Source organism: Benincasa hispida, chromosome 3 (assembly GCF_009727055.1).
Source record: "Benincasa hispida cultivar B227 chromosome 3, ASM972705v1, whole genome shotgun sequence".
NCBI lineage: Eukaryota > Viridiplantae > Streptophyta > Magnoliopsida > Cucurbitales > Cucurbitaceae > Benincasa > Benincasa hispida.
The window spans coordinates 64,008,077-64,020,830 of record NC_052351.1 but is presented as its reverse complement, the minus strand read 5'-3'; the positions used below and the strand labels follow the sequence as shown (position 1 = coordinate 64,020,830).

The 12,754-nt window shown below is 37.5% G+C and overlaps 1 protein-coding gene across 2 annotated transcripts; it reads right to left on the bottom strand.

Moving 5' to 3' along the window:
• Positions 1-1,502: 1,502 nt before the first annotated feature.
• LOC120074487 (short integuments 2, mitochondrial) lies at positions 1,503-12,087 on the bottom strand. Of its 2 annotated transcripts, XM_039027622.1 has the most exons (7): positions 11,702-12,086; positions 11,408-11,485; positions 4,959-5,100; positions 4,773-4,843; positions 4,546-4,642; positions 3,611-3,828; positions 1,503-1,924 (listed from the first exon to the last, which is right to left on the bottom strand). In XM_039027622.1, exons 1-7 carry the CDS (start codon positions 11,969-11,971, stop codon positions 1,676-1,678), a joined length of 1,125 nt encoding a protein of 374 aa, XP_038883550.1. In that variant the 5' UTR covers positions 11,972-12,086; the 3' UTR covers positions 1,503-1,675. The 2 variants fall into 2 exon arrangements, with proteins under 2 accessions (XP_038883550.1, XP_038883551.1); XM_039027623.1 differs by lacking the exon at positions 4,959-5,100 and having other exon boundaries at positions 4,773-4,838; positions 11,702-12,087.
• Between the last annotated feature and the right edge of the window lie 667 nt (positions 12,088-12,754).

Here is a 12,754-nt window from a genome sequence, read left to right as displayed (position 1 = left end):
ATATAAACTTTAGTTTCAAAAACATTTTTATAAAATATATAAGAAAATAAAGAAACTTTAGGGTTAATAGTAATCAAAGAAATTATCCACTCATCTTTTGTGTAACAAAGTAAACTTTGAGAAGATGTTACAAGCAGATCTAAGGTTGATGAAAAAAAAAAAGGGAAAATAAGTTATATCTGAGTAAACAATAAACAGAGTAAGAGCACAAATAAGTGATACTATTAAAAGAATGATGAAAATATTTATGGATTTGTTGACATATCCATTGATATATCCATAACATATACATTATATATCCATAAATTAAAGAATTCAACATCAAAATTAAATATCCATGGATATCTCCAACATCTTTTATATATGCTCGTAAAATATAAAAATTGTCATTTATTTACTCCAATATGAATCTGACTACTAATAATAATATCTATAACTTAGCTTGGAGGTAAAAACAACTTTATTATTAATCTAAATAAATTTTCTAAATTTCGTGACTTATAAAAATATCGATTGACATTGATATTTTATCAACATATCAGTAAAATGGAAATCTTGATATCAATATCGACATCAATGTCTTAACCATCGGTAAAAAAGTAGGTATTCGTGGAATACCCAGCAAAGTAGTTCTAATGGAGATCATGCATAGAGCAAACTCTTGATATCTCCTGGTCCAACCCTTGAGGCAGGCGCGTGCCTGGGTTGCACAGAACTAGCAACTTCACACTAATATTAACTAATAAACATAATCAAAATACGCTAACAAAACCAGTATATTACAATTAGTTGACAATGTATACTACAAGCTACTACCTCTATTAATTATATCATAATTCCAAGGTGGTGAATGGGAAGGAAATTGAAAATCATAAATTGAATCAATTTGACATTTCATCAAAATGAGAAATATACATTAAAGAAAAAATTATCCTTTTATTCCTCAAATTTTGGAGAAGTGTTTACCCCTAAGTTTGCAAAACATACCTTTTTAGATCCCAGTGTTTTTTACAATGAATGCATTTAGCCCCTAAGTTTTCAAAATGTATCTTTTTAGCTCCAAGTTTTTAAAAATAGGTTTAAAAAATCCCTACAATACCTTTTTTTATTATTATTATTGAAAGTTAGAGAAATAATTTAAAAAATTATCTTAGAAAATTAATTTTAAAAAATTATCTTAGAAAAATAATTTTAAAATAACCTTAGAAAATTAATTTAAAAATTATCTCCTCTCTAAAATTAAACATTTTTTAATTCAAAATATCATATAATTATATAAAATAATTTTAAAAAATATATACTTGAACAACCTTTTAAACCTATTCTTAAGAACTTGGGTACTTAAAAAATAAATTTTGAAAAATTAATGGATACACCAATTCTTAAAAATTTGAGACTAAAAAGGTACGTTTTGAAAACCCAAAGACCAAACACATTTGTTATTCCAAACTCTGACTAAAAAAAGTAGTTTTCCAAACATAAATAATAATTAAAACAACTCATTGGCAAAAGTTTCTTGACAATAAAAACTTTATGGTTATCTTATCAGGCAGAACCACTTAATTTTTACACAACCTTCATGTTCATCACAAAATTGAAAATGAAATTTACAATTTACCCTAAAAATATCGTTAAAATAAAGCCACTTCAACAAAACACGAAGAACTTTAATTTACTAAGACTTTTTTGTGATAGGGACATCATCAAGGATGAAAGGACCAAGCTTACCCGCCCTGAATAGAGTAAGTAGTTTCTTTGATACTCTCAAACGAGCTTCCGCCGCCTTATGAGGTATTTTCATTGCTTTCTGCAATGCTTCGAACTGCACTTCTATAAGACTTTCTAAATCATTCTCATCTTCGACGTTACCATCAAATTCTGACACAGTTGTGTATAAAGCGCGCTGAACTTCTGTTACAAGATCCTGAACAAATGAATCAGAAAATAAGTATAAACAGATTTCTTTTTTGGTTTATCCGCGGATATAAAGTGCAATAAAAGTGAGGTTATACAAAAAGCAAGAAATGATGGACAAAATAACTTAATCACCTCCTATGTCAAACAAGAGTCGTTTGAAATGAAGATCGTGAGGAAAGGGATTTCAGTGTAGTGGATGTTAAAGGGGATAAGGATATACATCCATACGTGTGCATATATTTTGACCGATAACCGATCTTTCATTAGAAAAGCGAAAGGAATCTAAAAAGACAACCCGCAGATATAGGTAATGATGAGACAAGACTAATTTTTTTTTTTAAAAAAAAAAAAACGACGACGACACTTCCTATTGATTTCCAAACAAATGACTTGGGAACCTTAAAGTATTTTCTAAGCATGGAGTTTGCCAAGTCCAAAAGTGGCATTCTTGTCAACCAAATGAAGTATATTCTTGACCTACTGAACAAGACAGGCTTACTTGGTTGCAAGATAGCAGAAACTCAGAATTTAAAATTGGTAGTTGCAACTGAAGAAAAGGTAAAAGAAAAAGAAAAAGAAAAAGAAAAGTACCAAAGACTTGTGGGGCGAATCATATACCTCTCTCACACACGTCCTGACATCGCTTTTGCAATTAGTATGGTAAGTCAGTTCATGCATTGTCCCGAGCTAGTTCACTTTGATGCAGTTTATAGTATCTTGAAATATCTAAAAGATACTCTAGGAAAAGGTATATTATTTAAGAAGCATGACCACCTACATGTTGAGGTTTACACTTATGTTGATTGGGCAGACAGCACGACTGATGGAAGATCCACTTCGGGTTATTGCTCTTTTGTTGGAGGAAATCTAGTTACTTGGTGAAGTAAAAAATAAAGTGTGAATGCAAGTAGTGTTGAAGCAGAATTTAGAGTGTTAGCCCATGGTCTTTGTGAAGGCATATGGATAAGAAAACTATTGGAAGAATTAAAATTCTCTCAGACAATGTCCATATGTATTTATTGTGATAACAAGTCAACAATTTCCATTGCCCACAATCCAATCCTTCTTGGTAGGACAAAACATATTGAAGTTGATAAACATCTCATAAAGGAGAAGATTGATGCATGAATAATATGCATTCCCTGCCTTCCAACAACAGAGCAAATTGCAAATGTGTTAACTAAAGGTCTTCCAAGTGGCAATTCAACAATTTGATTGACAAGCTAGCTATGAATGATATCTTCAAACCAGCTTCAGGGGGAGTGCTGATTACTTCCTTTTTTTGTGAAATTCTCCATTGTATTTATTGTATTTACTGTATTATATTTACTGTATTTTATTTTTCCTTATTTGTAATGGGGCATTTCTTCTATTTAAGAAACTCTTTCCTCAGAGAAATAAGAGAAAAAGTACACTTTTTAAGAAAATTAAATCTAACTTTTTATCACTATATATATATATATATCCAAACTAGTAGACCAAAGCCCAACGAATTCACTAATCTAAGAGGAAGCACTGTAATGATATTGTTCAGAGACCAAAAATTAACGTCTTTGTCTGTTTCTTGTGAACTATCTAGACCTGGAATTCCCTCCCTCCCATTGTAAACTACTATTCGTTAAAATCCTGTGTAACATAGGAAGCCACAGACACTCTAGGAGTCAATAAGTCGAATAAGAAATTCTTTCCTTACCTCAATGTATAACACATCAGATTTATTTGGAGGAGCCCTCCTTTTTGGCTGGAGGTCATTAAGATTAAATCTGTGCCTTTCCTCTGGTTCATATTGAATACCCTCCATTCTTCTGTTATTCAAATGTTTCCAATGGAAGGGAGTCCCCCGAGAATTTAGAACAGCCAGTAGATATTGAGCAATACGCTCCTCACCCACCACTGCATCCTTGACAGATCCTGCTTCCATGTGAAGAGTTATAGCATCAGTCTACAAGAAGATGCAGTAAATAATATAGTAAACGTGATTGTGAAATGTTACAGCGTCAGTCTACAAGATGTAGTAAATAATATAGTCGATATCAACGTGATGGTGCAATACTAAAATAAAGAGAAAACTAAACCATATAGTCTTAATGGATGAGACCTAATTGCATGATTCGGAAGATTGGAAAACAGAAATATCGCATCCAAACAAAGAAGCTACAGTGGGGTTGTGGTAACTGGAATCCACCAACCACATGAAGAAAGAATCAGACCTCCCCACAAACAGAAAGATACCACGAGGAAATAAAATCATAACTTCCAACCCAAACATTATCCATCGCAAGTTGTGATCCTGCTAAAGCTTGCAAGATGGGCTTGGTTGGTAGGGGATGAGGACTCCATATTCCCTGAAATTGTGTAGCTCTGGACTAAAAGTTACAATAATTTAACAAGATACGGTATAAATCTTGTCTATGTTGTCAGAGTTTGTGAGTAATTATTTATCATATAGTCCATATTTGCAACTTCAGCATCAGTAATAATTAACTTGCATCCACCACACGATCAGTATTTCACATTATTACATCACTCCTCTATCGCATATCCCAATGCACGTAAAGAGCTATAGTATATAGCTTAATAAAATGTTGTTAGAAAAATAAAAAGTAACTTTTATAAACTAGAAACAACCTGCAAGTGCTAGTTTTAACCCCGTCTCTATATCTTGAATACTTGGAACTAATACACCTGGAGTATCTAGAACATATATGCTAGGTTGATGAGCAATCTGCACATCAAAAGAATTGCAAATGGTTAATACTTCATGATCATAAGATTTCATTTCGAAAGCAGAAAGAAGGGGAGAGGCAAAAGTCGAAATTGATTAATAAAAATGATGTGTAGTTGATTAAAACTACCTTATAGCCAGCAATATCTTGAGTAACCCCAGGCAAGGGACCAACAGTAGCTCGCTTCATTTTCTCCTGCACTATGAAAAATTATTGAAACCAAAAAAGTCCAATAAACAAAGCCTCCAGACCAAATGGAACAGGATTTGTACAATATAATAGAGAAATTGCCATATTGTTCCAAAAAAGTATTACCTGGAAAGCGTTCAGAAGCAATTTGATGGATTGAATTAATTAAAGCTGACTTCCCGACATTTGGAACACCAACGACCATAACAAGAAGAGTAGGTTCCCTTGAAATTGCTTCCTTTAGTTTAAATTCCACAAGCTCGAGAAGCTTTTCATCAATAAAAAATTATGTACATCTTTTTAGCAGAAAAATAACATAAATAAACTATTGAAATACACAAAGTTAAACAAACAAACTGTTGAAATGGCCCTAAGGGCATTTTAGTCTTTTCTTCAGTTTCTCTCTGTTTGGTTATTTATACATCTCCAGTATTGAGTACTGTGTACCAGAAAAATTAAAAGAATAAAAATTCTCCTATCGTGGTTTTTCTCCCTGATCTAGGGTTTCCACGTAAATCTGTGTTTCTTTTCTTCTCTTCTTTTCCAATATGGTATCAGAACATGGCGACGGAACCCTGACCATCATTGATGAGAACAAACCAGAGACTCTAACAGAAACCTCCATTGGAACAAAGGGATTCATGAACGCTGAAGTTGATGCAGCCATAAGAGAAGCCGTTGAGCATTATTTTCACGCCGCTATGCCTCAACTCCTAAAATCTATGTTGATCCAACCTCTAGCCAGACCCGACCTGATCCTCCAATTTATAACCAGTGGACTACCGTTGCAGACTCGACCACCGGAACTCTCAGACCAGATCGGCGCACAAATCCGCACTCATCTGGATTTTCTGCCTCAGATCCGAGTGACCCATCTGGAATTCGACAACCTTATGGATTTTCTGCTTCAAACCCATCTGCCTCAAATCCAATCGGCACCCATCTGCCTCAGACCCGATCCAACCTCCAACAAAACTCCTCAAACCCGATCGGCACCCACCAGATCATGCCTCAGAACCCCCTGATGCACGGAAACCCTTCACCCTCGGGATATTTTGCTCAGGCTGACACCACCACCCGTGACTGGCGGTATACAGACGATCTCCAGCCTCCGTTTTCAGGTCAACAGCCAGCCCTAGCGTATGTTCCAGATCACCCGTGGATGGCCCAAGTTACTCGGTCGGTCCAGCCGGTTCAACCAAACCGAGTCCATCCGAACCAGTATGGTCAGTCAGTTCCCAGCCCTTCTTTTGGTCCGTCCTCGAGCCAAAATGAAGCTACTGTTCTAGGGATTTATGGGCAAAACCAACCTATGCCATATTCTAGTGGAACTGTTGGTTTTGAACAGCAGTTGGCCAACTTACAGCAGCAAATTTCGACCCTCAGATCCACGACAAATCCTACAACTGGTTTTCATTCACATTCAGACTTTTCTTTATGCTCAGAAACACCAGTAAATGCTTACTCTAACTTACCTGTTGCAAATATTATGTCTGGATCTGTGGGGAACTCTGCAGGAATGTCTATTGGTGAGAAACTTAACGGTGAGAATTACTTTTCTTGGTCCCAATCGGTAAGAATGGTCCTTGAGGGACCTCACAAGTTTGGGTATCTAACTGGCGAAATACCAAAACCAAATCCCGGTGATCCCCAGGAACGTATATGGAAAGGAGAGGACTCTCTCCTTCGCTCAATTCTGATAAACAGCATGGAACCCCAGATCGGAAAGCCACTTCTGTACTCCACCTCCGCTCGGGATATTTGGGAAGCTGTCCAGAAGCTCTATTCACAAAGGCAAAATGCCTCACATCTTTATACCTTGAGGAAACATATTCATGAGTGCAAACAAGGGACTCTTGACGTAACGTCTTATTTCAATAGATTGTCCCTGTTATGGCAAGAAATGGACTAGTGCCGCGAGGTCGTGTGGAATTGTCCTGTTGACAGAGTTCAGTACTCAAAGATTGAGGAGGCAGATCGGGTGTACGATTTTTTGGCTGGCTTAAACCCTAAATTTGATGGTGTCCGAAGTCAGATTTTGGGACAGAGACCAATACCGTCTCTAATGGAAGTATGCTCAGAGGTCAGATTAGAAGAGGACAGAACTAGAGCTATGAATGGCTCTAACAACAACCACTTAGATTCTGCAGCGTTTGGAGCCAAATCTTCGGGACTAGAGAGCGACAAACAAAACAGAAAACCCCCACCCATCTGTGAGCACTGTAAGAAACCATGGCACACCAAAGATCAATGCTGGAAGTTACACGGTCGCCCACCAAATGGCAAGCGACGGTCTGCGAATGATAAATCAAAAACCGGTCGGGCCCTTGTCAGTGAAACAGGGGATGGTACATCATCAGCCACCAACCAGGTAGAGTCCAGCATGGTTGGAACCAACAAGGTTGCTCAATCAGGTACTTCTCGGTCCTTTAGTTTCTTGGTCGAAGGGGGTGAATCATGGATCCTTGACTCAGGAGCAATAGACCACCTAACTAGATCATCTGATCAATTCCTCTCGTATGATCCAAGTGCGGGAAATGAGAGAATACGAATTCCAGATGGGTCTTTTGCTTCCGTTGTTGGGAAAGCTCACTTATCTCCTATTCAAGGGTTGATTTTACAGAATGTCCTGCATGTGCCGAAGATATCTTATAATCTGCTATCTGTCAGTAAAATAACCAGAGACCTGAATTGTAAAGTCGTTTTGTCACCGGATAATGTTTTGTTTCAAGACCTGAGCTCGGGGAAGACGATTGGCACTGCCCGACACAGTAAGGGGCTCTACTTCCTCTCAGAGGATGCTTCATCTAGGAGTTTATCTAGCACTTGTTTACTCTCTTCCCTTACTATTTCTAAAACTGATTTCCTGTTATGGCATTTTCGTCTTGGACATCCGAATTTTCATTATATGAAGTATTTATTTCGTAATGTTAATATTTCATCTTTATCTTGCAATGTTTGTATTCGTGCAAAACAACCTTGGGTGTCTTTTACTTTCCAGCCTTATAAACCGTCTCAACCTTTCCACCTGATACATAGTGATGTGTGGAGCCCATCAAATATCACAACCGTGTCGGGTAAACGGTGGTTTGTCACCTTCATAGATGATCACACTCGTCTTACACGGGTGTTCCTTCTTACGAATAAATCTGAAGTGACTACAGTCTTTCAGCAATTCTACACCACGGTCGAAACCCAGTTCAATACCAAAATTGCTATCCTTCAGAGTGATAATGGCCATGAGTTTGTTAATCAGTCCCTCCGTGAGTTTTTAAATTCTAAAGGTATCATCCACCAGAACTCCTGTGCCTATACCCCACAACAAAATGGGGTGGCCGAACGAAAAAACCATCACCTTATTGAGGTTGCTCGGGCTCTCATGATTCCTGCATCCATACCCTCGTACCTATGGGGCGATGTTGTACTCACTGCAGTCCATCTCATTAATCGAATGCCTTCCCGTGTCCTCAAGTTCCAGACTCCCTTAGCCCATTTCAAAGAATTCTTCTCTTCTACCCGGCTTTTCCCAGATGTTCCTCTTCGGGTGTTTGGATGTACGGTGTTTGTTCATAATCATGGTTCCCACAGTAAATTCGCTCCTAGGGCTAACAAATGTGTCTTTGTTGGGTATCCACTCCATCAACGGGGCTACAAATGTTATCAGCCATCTTCTCGAAAGTACTTTGTCACCATGGATGCTACATTTCAAGAAGACAAACATTTTTTTCCTGTTAGTCCTCTTCAAGGGGAGACTTCGAGTGAAGAGACTAACACGTCATCCACCTATTCCATTCCTGTAGACTTGTTTCTTGAACCAATTTCTGACACTAATCCTCCTGGCCCTTCTGACACTAATCCTGGCCCTCCCATTCTGGACAATCCCGTCCTTCCTACAAAACAAGTTCCTTGGATAACCTACTATCGGAAGAATCTACAAAAGGAAATAATTTCCCCTGCTGCTCCACCGGAGAGTGTTCAAGAGTCAGAACCAGAGACAACTCAAGGTAACCATATTTTTTATAATAATAACTCTGTTGAAAGTAGTACAGTGAACACTGACGATGCAGCGACTCTTGACAAAATTAGGGAGGATGAGAACAATGAATTTCCTCCAGATGATGTTCAGGAGACTGAAAATGTGCAACAGATGAATATAGAGGAAAAAGGTAACAAGACCAGTGAAATTGATGCCACCCTAGACTTATCAATTGCCCTTCGAAAGGGAACAAGGTCCTGCACCAAGTACTCTATGAAAAGCTTTTTATCTTACAGTAGCTTGTCAACAAGATTCAAGGCTTTTACCACTAGCCTAGACACTGTGACTATCCCGGGAAATGTGTACAAGGCTCTGGAAATTCCTGAATGGCAAGCTGCAGTCATGGAAGAAATGCGGGCACTCAGAACCAACAAAACATGGGATCTAGTTGTTCTTCCTAGAGGTCACAAAACCGTCGGGTGCAAATGGGTGTTCACAGTCAAGTACAAATATGATGGGACTCTCAACAGATATAAGGCCAGATTAGTCGCGAAAGGGTTCACTCAAACATATGGGGTGGACTACTCAAACTTTCTCGCCAGTTGCAAAACTCAACACTATTCGGGTTCTTTTCTCTATTGCTATAAACCTAGACTGGCCTCTATATCAGTTGGATGTAAAGAATGCGTTTCTAAATGGTGAGTTGGAAGAAGAGATTTATATGACCCCTCCTCCAGGTTTTGAAGCACAGTTTGGGAGTCAGGTGTGCAAGCTAAAGAAGTCTTTGTATGGTCTGAAACAGTCCCCTAAAGCCTGGTTCGATAGGTTTACTACCTTTGTCAAAACCCAAGGGTACATTCAAGGTCACTCAGATCACACCCTGTTCACTAAGAAGTCAGCATCAAGAAAAGTAGCAGTGTTAATCGTATACGTTGACGATATTATTCTGTCAGGGAATGATTCTGTAGAAATTGACAAACTGAAACAGAAAATGGCAGAGGAGTTTGAAATTAAAGATCTTGGTTCCTTGAGGTACTTCCTAGGCATGGAGGTAGCAAGGTCAAAGGAAGGGATCTCAGTGTTTCAGAGAAAATATACGTTAGACCTTCTACAAGAGACTGGGATGACTGGATGTAAACCTGCAGATACTCCATTTGAGGTCAACAAAAGTTTGGTAAACTCAGTAGACGACGTACCAGTGAACAAGGAGAGATATCAACGTCTTGTAGGGAAGCTGATATATCTCTCGCATACCAAACCTGATATTTCATATGCGGTGAGTTTGGTAAGCCAGTTTATGCAAGCCCCATATGAGAGACACATGAAAGCTGTTAACCGGATTCTGAGATATCTAAAGTCAACACCTGGGAAGGGCTTGATGTTCAGGAAAAATGATAGAAGATGTATAGAAGCCTACACTGACTCGGAGGGCCGGTTCTGCTACAGACCGGAAGTCAACCTCGGGGTATTGTACTTTAGTATGGGGAAACCTCGTTACATGGAGGAGTAAGAAACAAGGCGTCATGGCTAGAAGTAATGCCGAAGCTTAATACAGAGCTATGTGCTTGGGTATCTGTGAGGAAATTTGGTTGAAGAAGGTATTAATAGATCTTCATCAAGAGAGTCATGACCCGATGAGACTCTACTGTGACAACAAGGCTGCTATTAATATTGCCAATAACCCTGTTCAGCATAACAGAACCAAACATGTTGAGATTGACCGACATTTCATAAAAGAGAAACTTGACAATGGGAGTATTTGTGTTCCTTATGTTCCATCCAGTCAACAGATTGTGGATGTTCTGACTAAGAGCTTACCTAGACAGATGTTTGACACTTGTATCAGCAAGTTGGGCCTCATTGATATTTATGCCCCAACTTGAGGGGGAGTGTTGAAATGGTGTTTTAGCCCTAAGGGCGTTTTAGTCTTTTCCTCAGTATCTACTGTCTAGGGTTTCTCTCTGTTTGGTTATTTATACCTGTCCTGTATTGAGTACTGGTCTCTTATACACATCTAGATGTGTATAAGAGACAGGTTGAGTATTGTGTTCAGAAAAATTAAAAGAATAAAAATTCTCCTATCGTGGTTTTTCTCCCTGATCTAGGGTTTCCACGTAAATCTGTGTTTCTTTTCTTCTCTTCTTTTCCAATACGAACTACTGAAATACACTCAATCAAACAATAAGCTGTTGCAATACACTTATGTCAAAATGTCAATTGGACATTGAGATGAAATTTGTAAGCAACTACAAAAAGAAGTCTAAAGAGTTGTCAAAGGATCACTTCAAGTTTACATGCCAGTACATGAACAAAACTCATCAGCATTTAGTTCTAAATTTAAAACAGAAAGAATAAAAAAAAATCTAAACGGCTAAAAACTTGTCAAAATCATCCGTTTTCATCTTTAAAGTGAAAGGAATAAATAACTTAACAAGTGCCATCAAGATATCATCCAAAGAAAAAAAATACATCAACAAAATATGCAATCTTTGATAGTTTTAGCAATTTAATATATCACAGGAAATCAGAAGCTAGAACCTCCAGATTAATTGCAACCTGTAAACTAATACCACTACAGTACTGTAGAAAGTGAAAATACCTTCCGAACAGAACTCTTGCTGTGAGCGTTAATTGGTATGCAATCTTGATTGCATGAGTCAAAAAAGTGCACCCATTTCTGCAAAATTAAAGTCGTAAGGACAACAAAGCGAAAACGACGAAGAAGAACGTGACAAATAACCGAATCTCTGTCATTCGAATATCTATCATTCAACATACACAAACCCACGAATACATACATAGTCAGCAGATATATTGAGAACTCGTTTTTCGAAAGCATACAGAATTTGAAAATGATTTTCACATTCTATAGCATGGTCGAGTGGTGACTTACATGCATGATATTAGGGTTAGCCAAATCTTTCTTGTTGAGGGCGATGACGCGGCGTTTAGAAGAGAGATGAGGCTGAAGGTCTTGGTTGGCCGAGGACAAGGGAATTCGGGAGTCCCTGACCTCGATGACCATATCCGCGAGCTTCAGTCTATGGCGAATGGCTCGAGTGGCTGCGGCCATGTGGCCGGGGAACCAATTGACGGCTCCACCGCCGGCGGTGAATTCCATGTCTCCTAAAGCCTTCTTCACCACTCCATTGATTCCTCTCATTTCCGTCTTCTCTCCGATGAGGTCGACGACGGAGGTTTAGGGTTTAAGGTAGGCATTTTTTGCCGTGGCTGAGAGAGCTTCGGTTATGGGCTTCGATTATGGGCTTAGATTACATTTCCAGAAAGGGAAATTGTAGCTATGCAAAATTCAAGGTTTCATCCTAAAAATGACTAAACTATCCCAGAATAAAATTTATGGTAATTCACGTGACATGCATATAGTTAAAAATTCCTAAATTTATGATTTTTTTTTATCTAGTTCGTAGTAGTTAGTAATGATAAAACTACAAATACAAATACTACATAATTGAAGAATAAAAAACAGGATCGAGTACAAATCATTGTTGATATTCCTTAATAAATGTCCTCCTAATTTTGGTCATGCATATTTTATTATTATTTTAGATTCTTCTTAACATTTTTCGAATTAATCTCACCTTAATTAAATATTCAGATTTTTCTACCAAATTTATATTGTAAATATCCATGTATTATTATATTTTATTTTATTCATATATTTTATTCAAATTTTGAATGGTTTTTCATTACTTTATACGTCTTCAATTTTATTCAAAATTTTGAATTGTTTTTCATAATTTTATACCTACCTTCTTAATAAATTAGCTGTACATTCTCATATTATTAATAAATTAGTTTTGCATACTATTTTTTCTATTATTTTAAAGTTTTGGAAAAAAGAAATATCACTTCGTAAAAAAATGGTCATAACTTTTGTTATTCTCACAAAGTGTTCATCGATTTAGATTTTGTTATGGTTTATTAA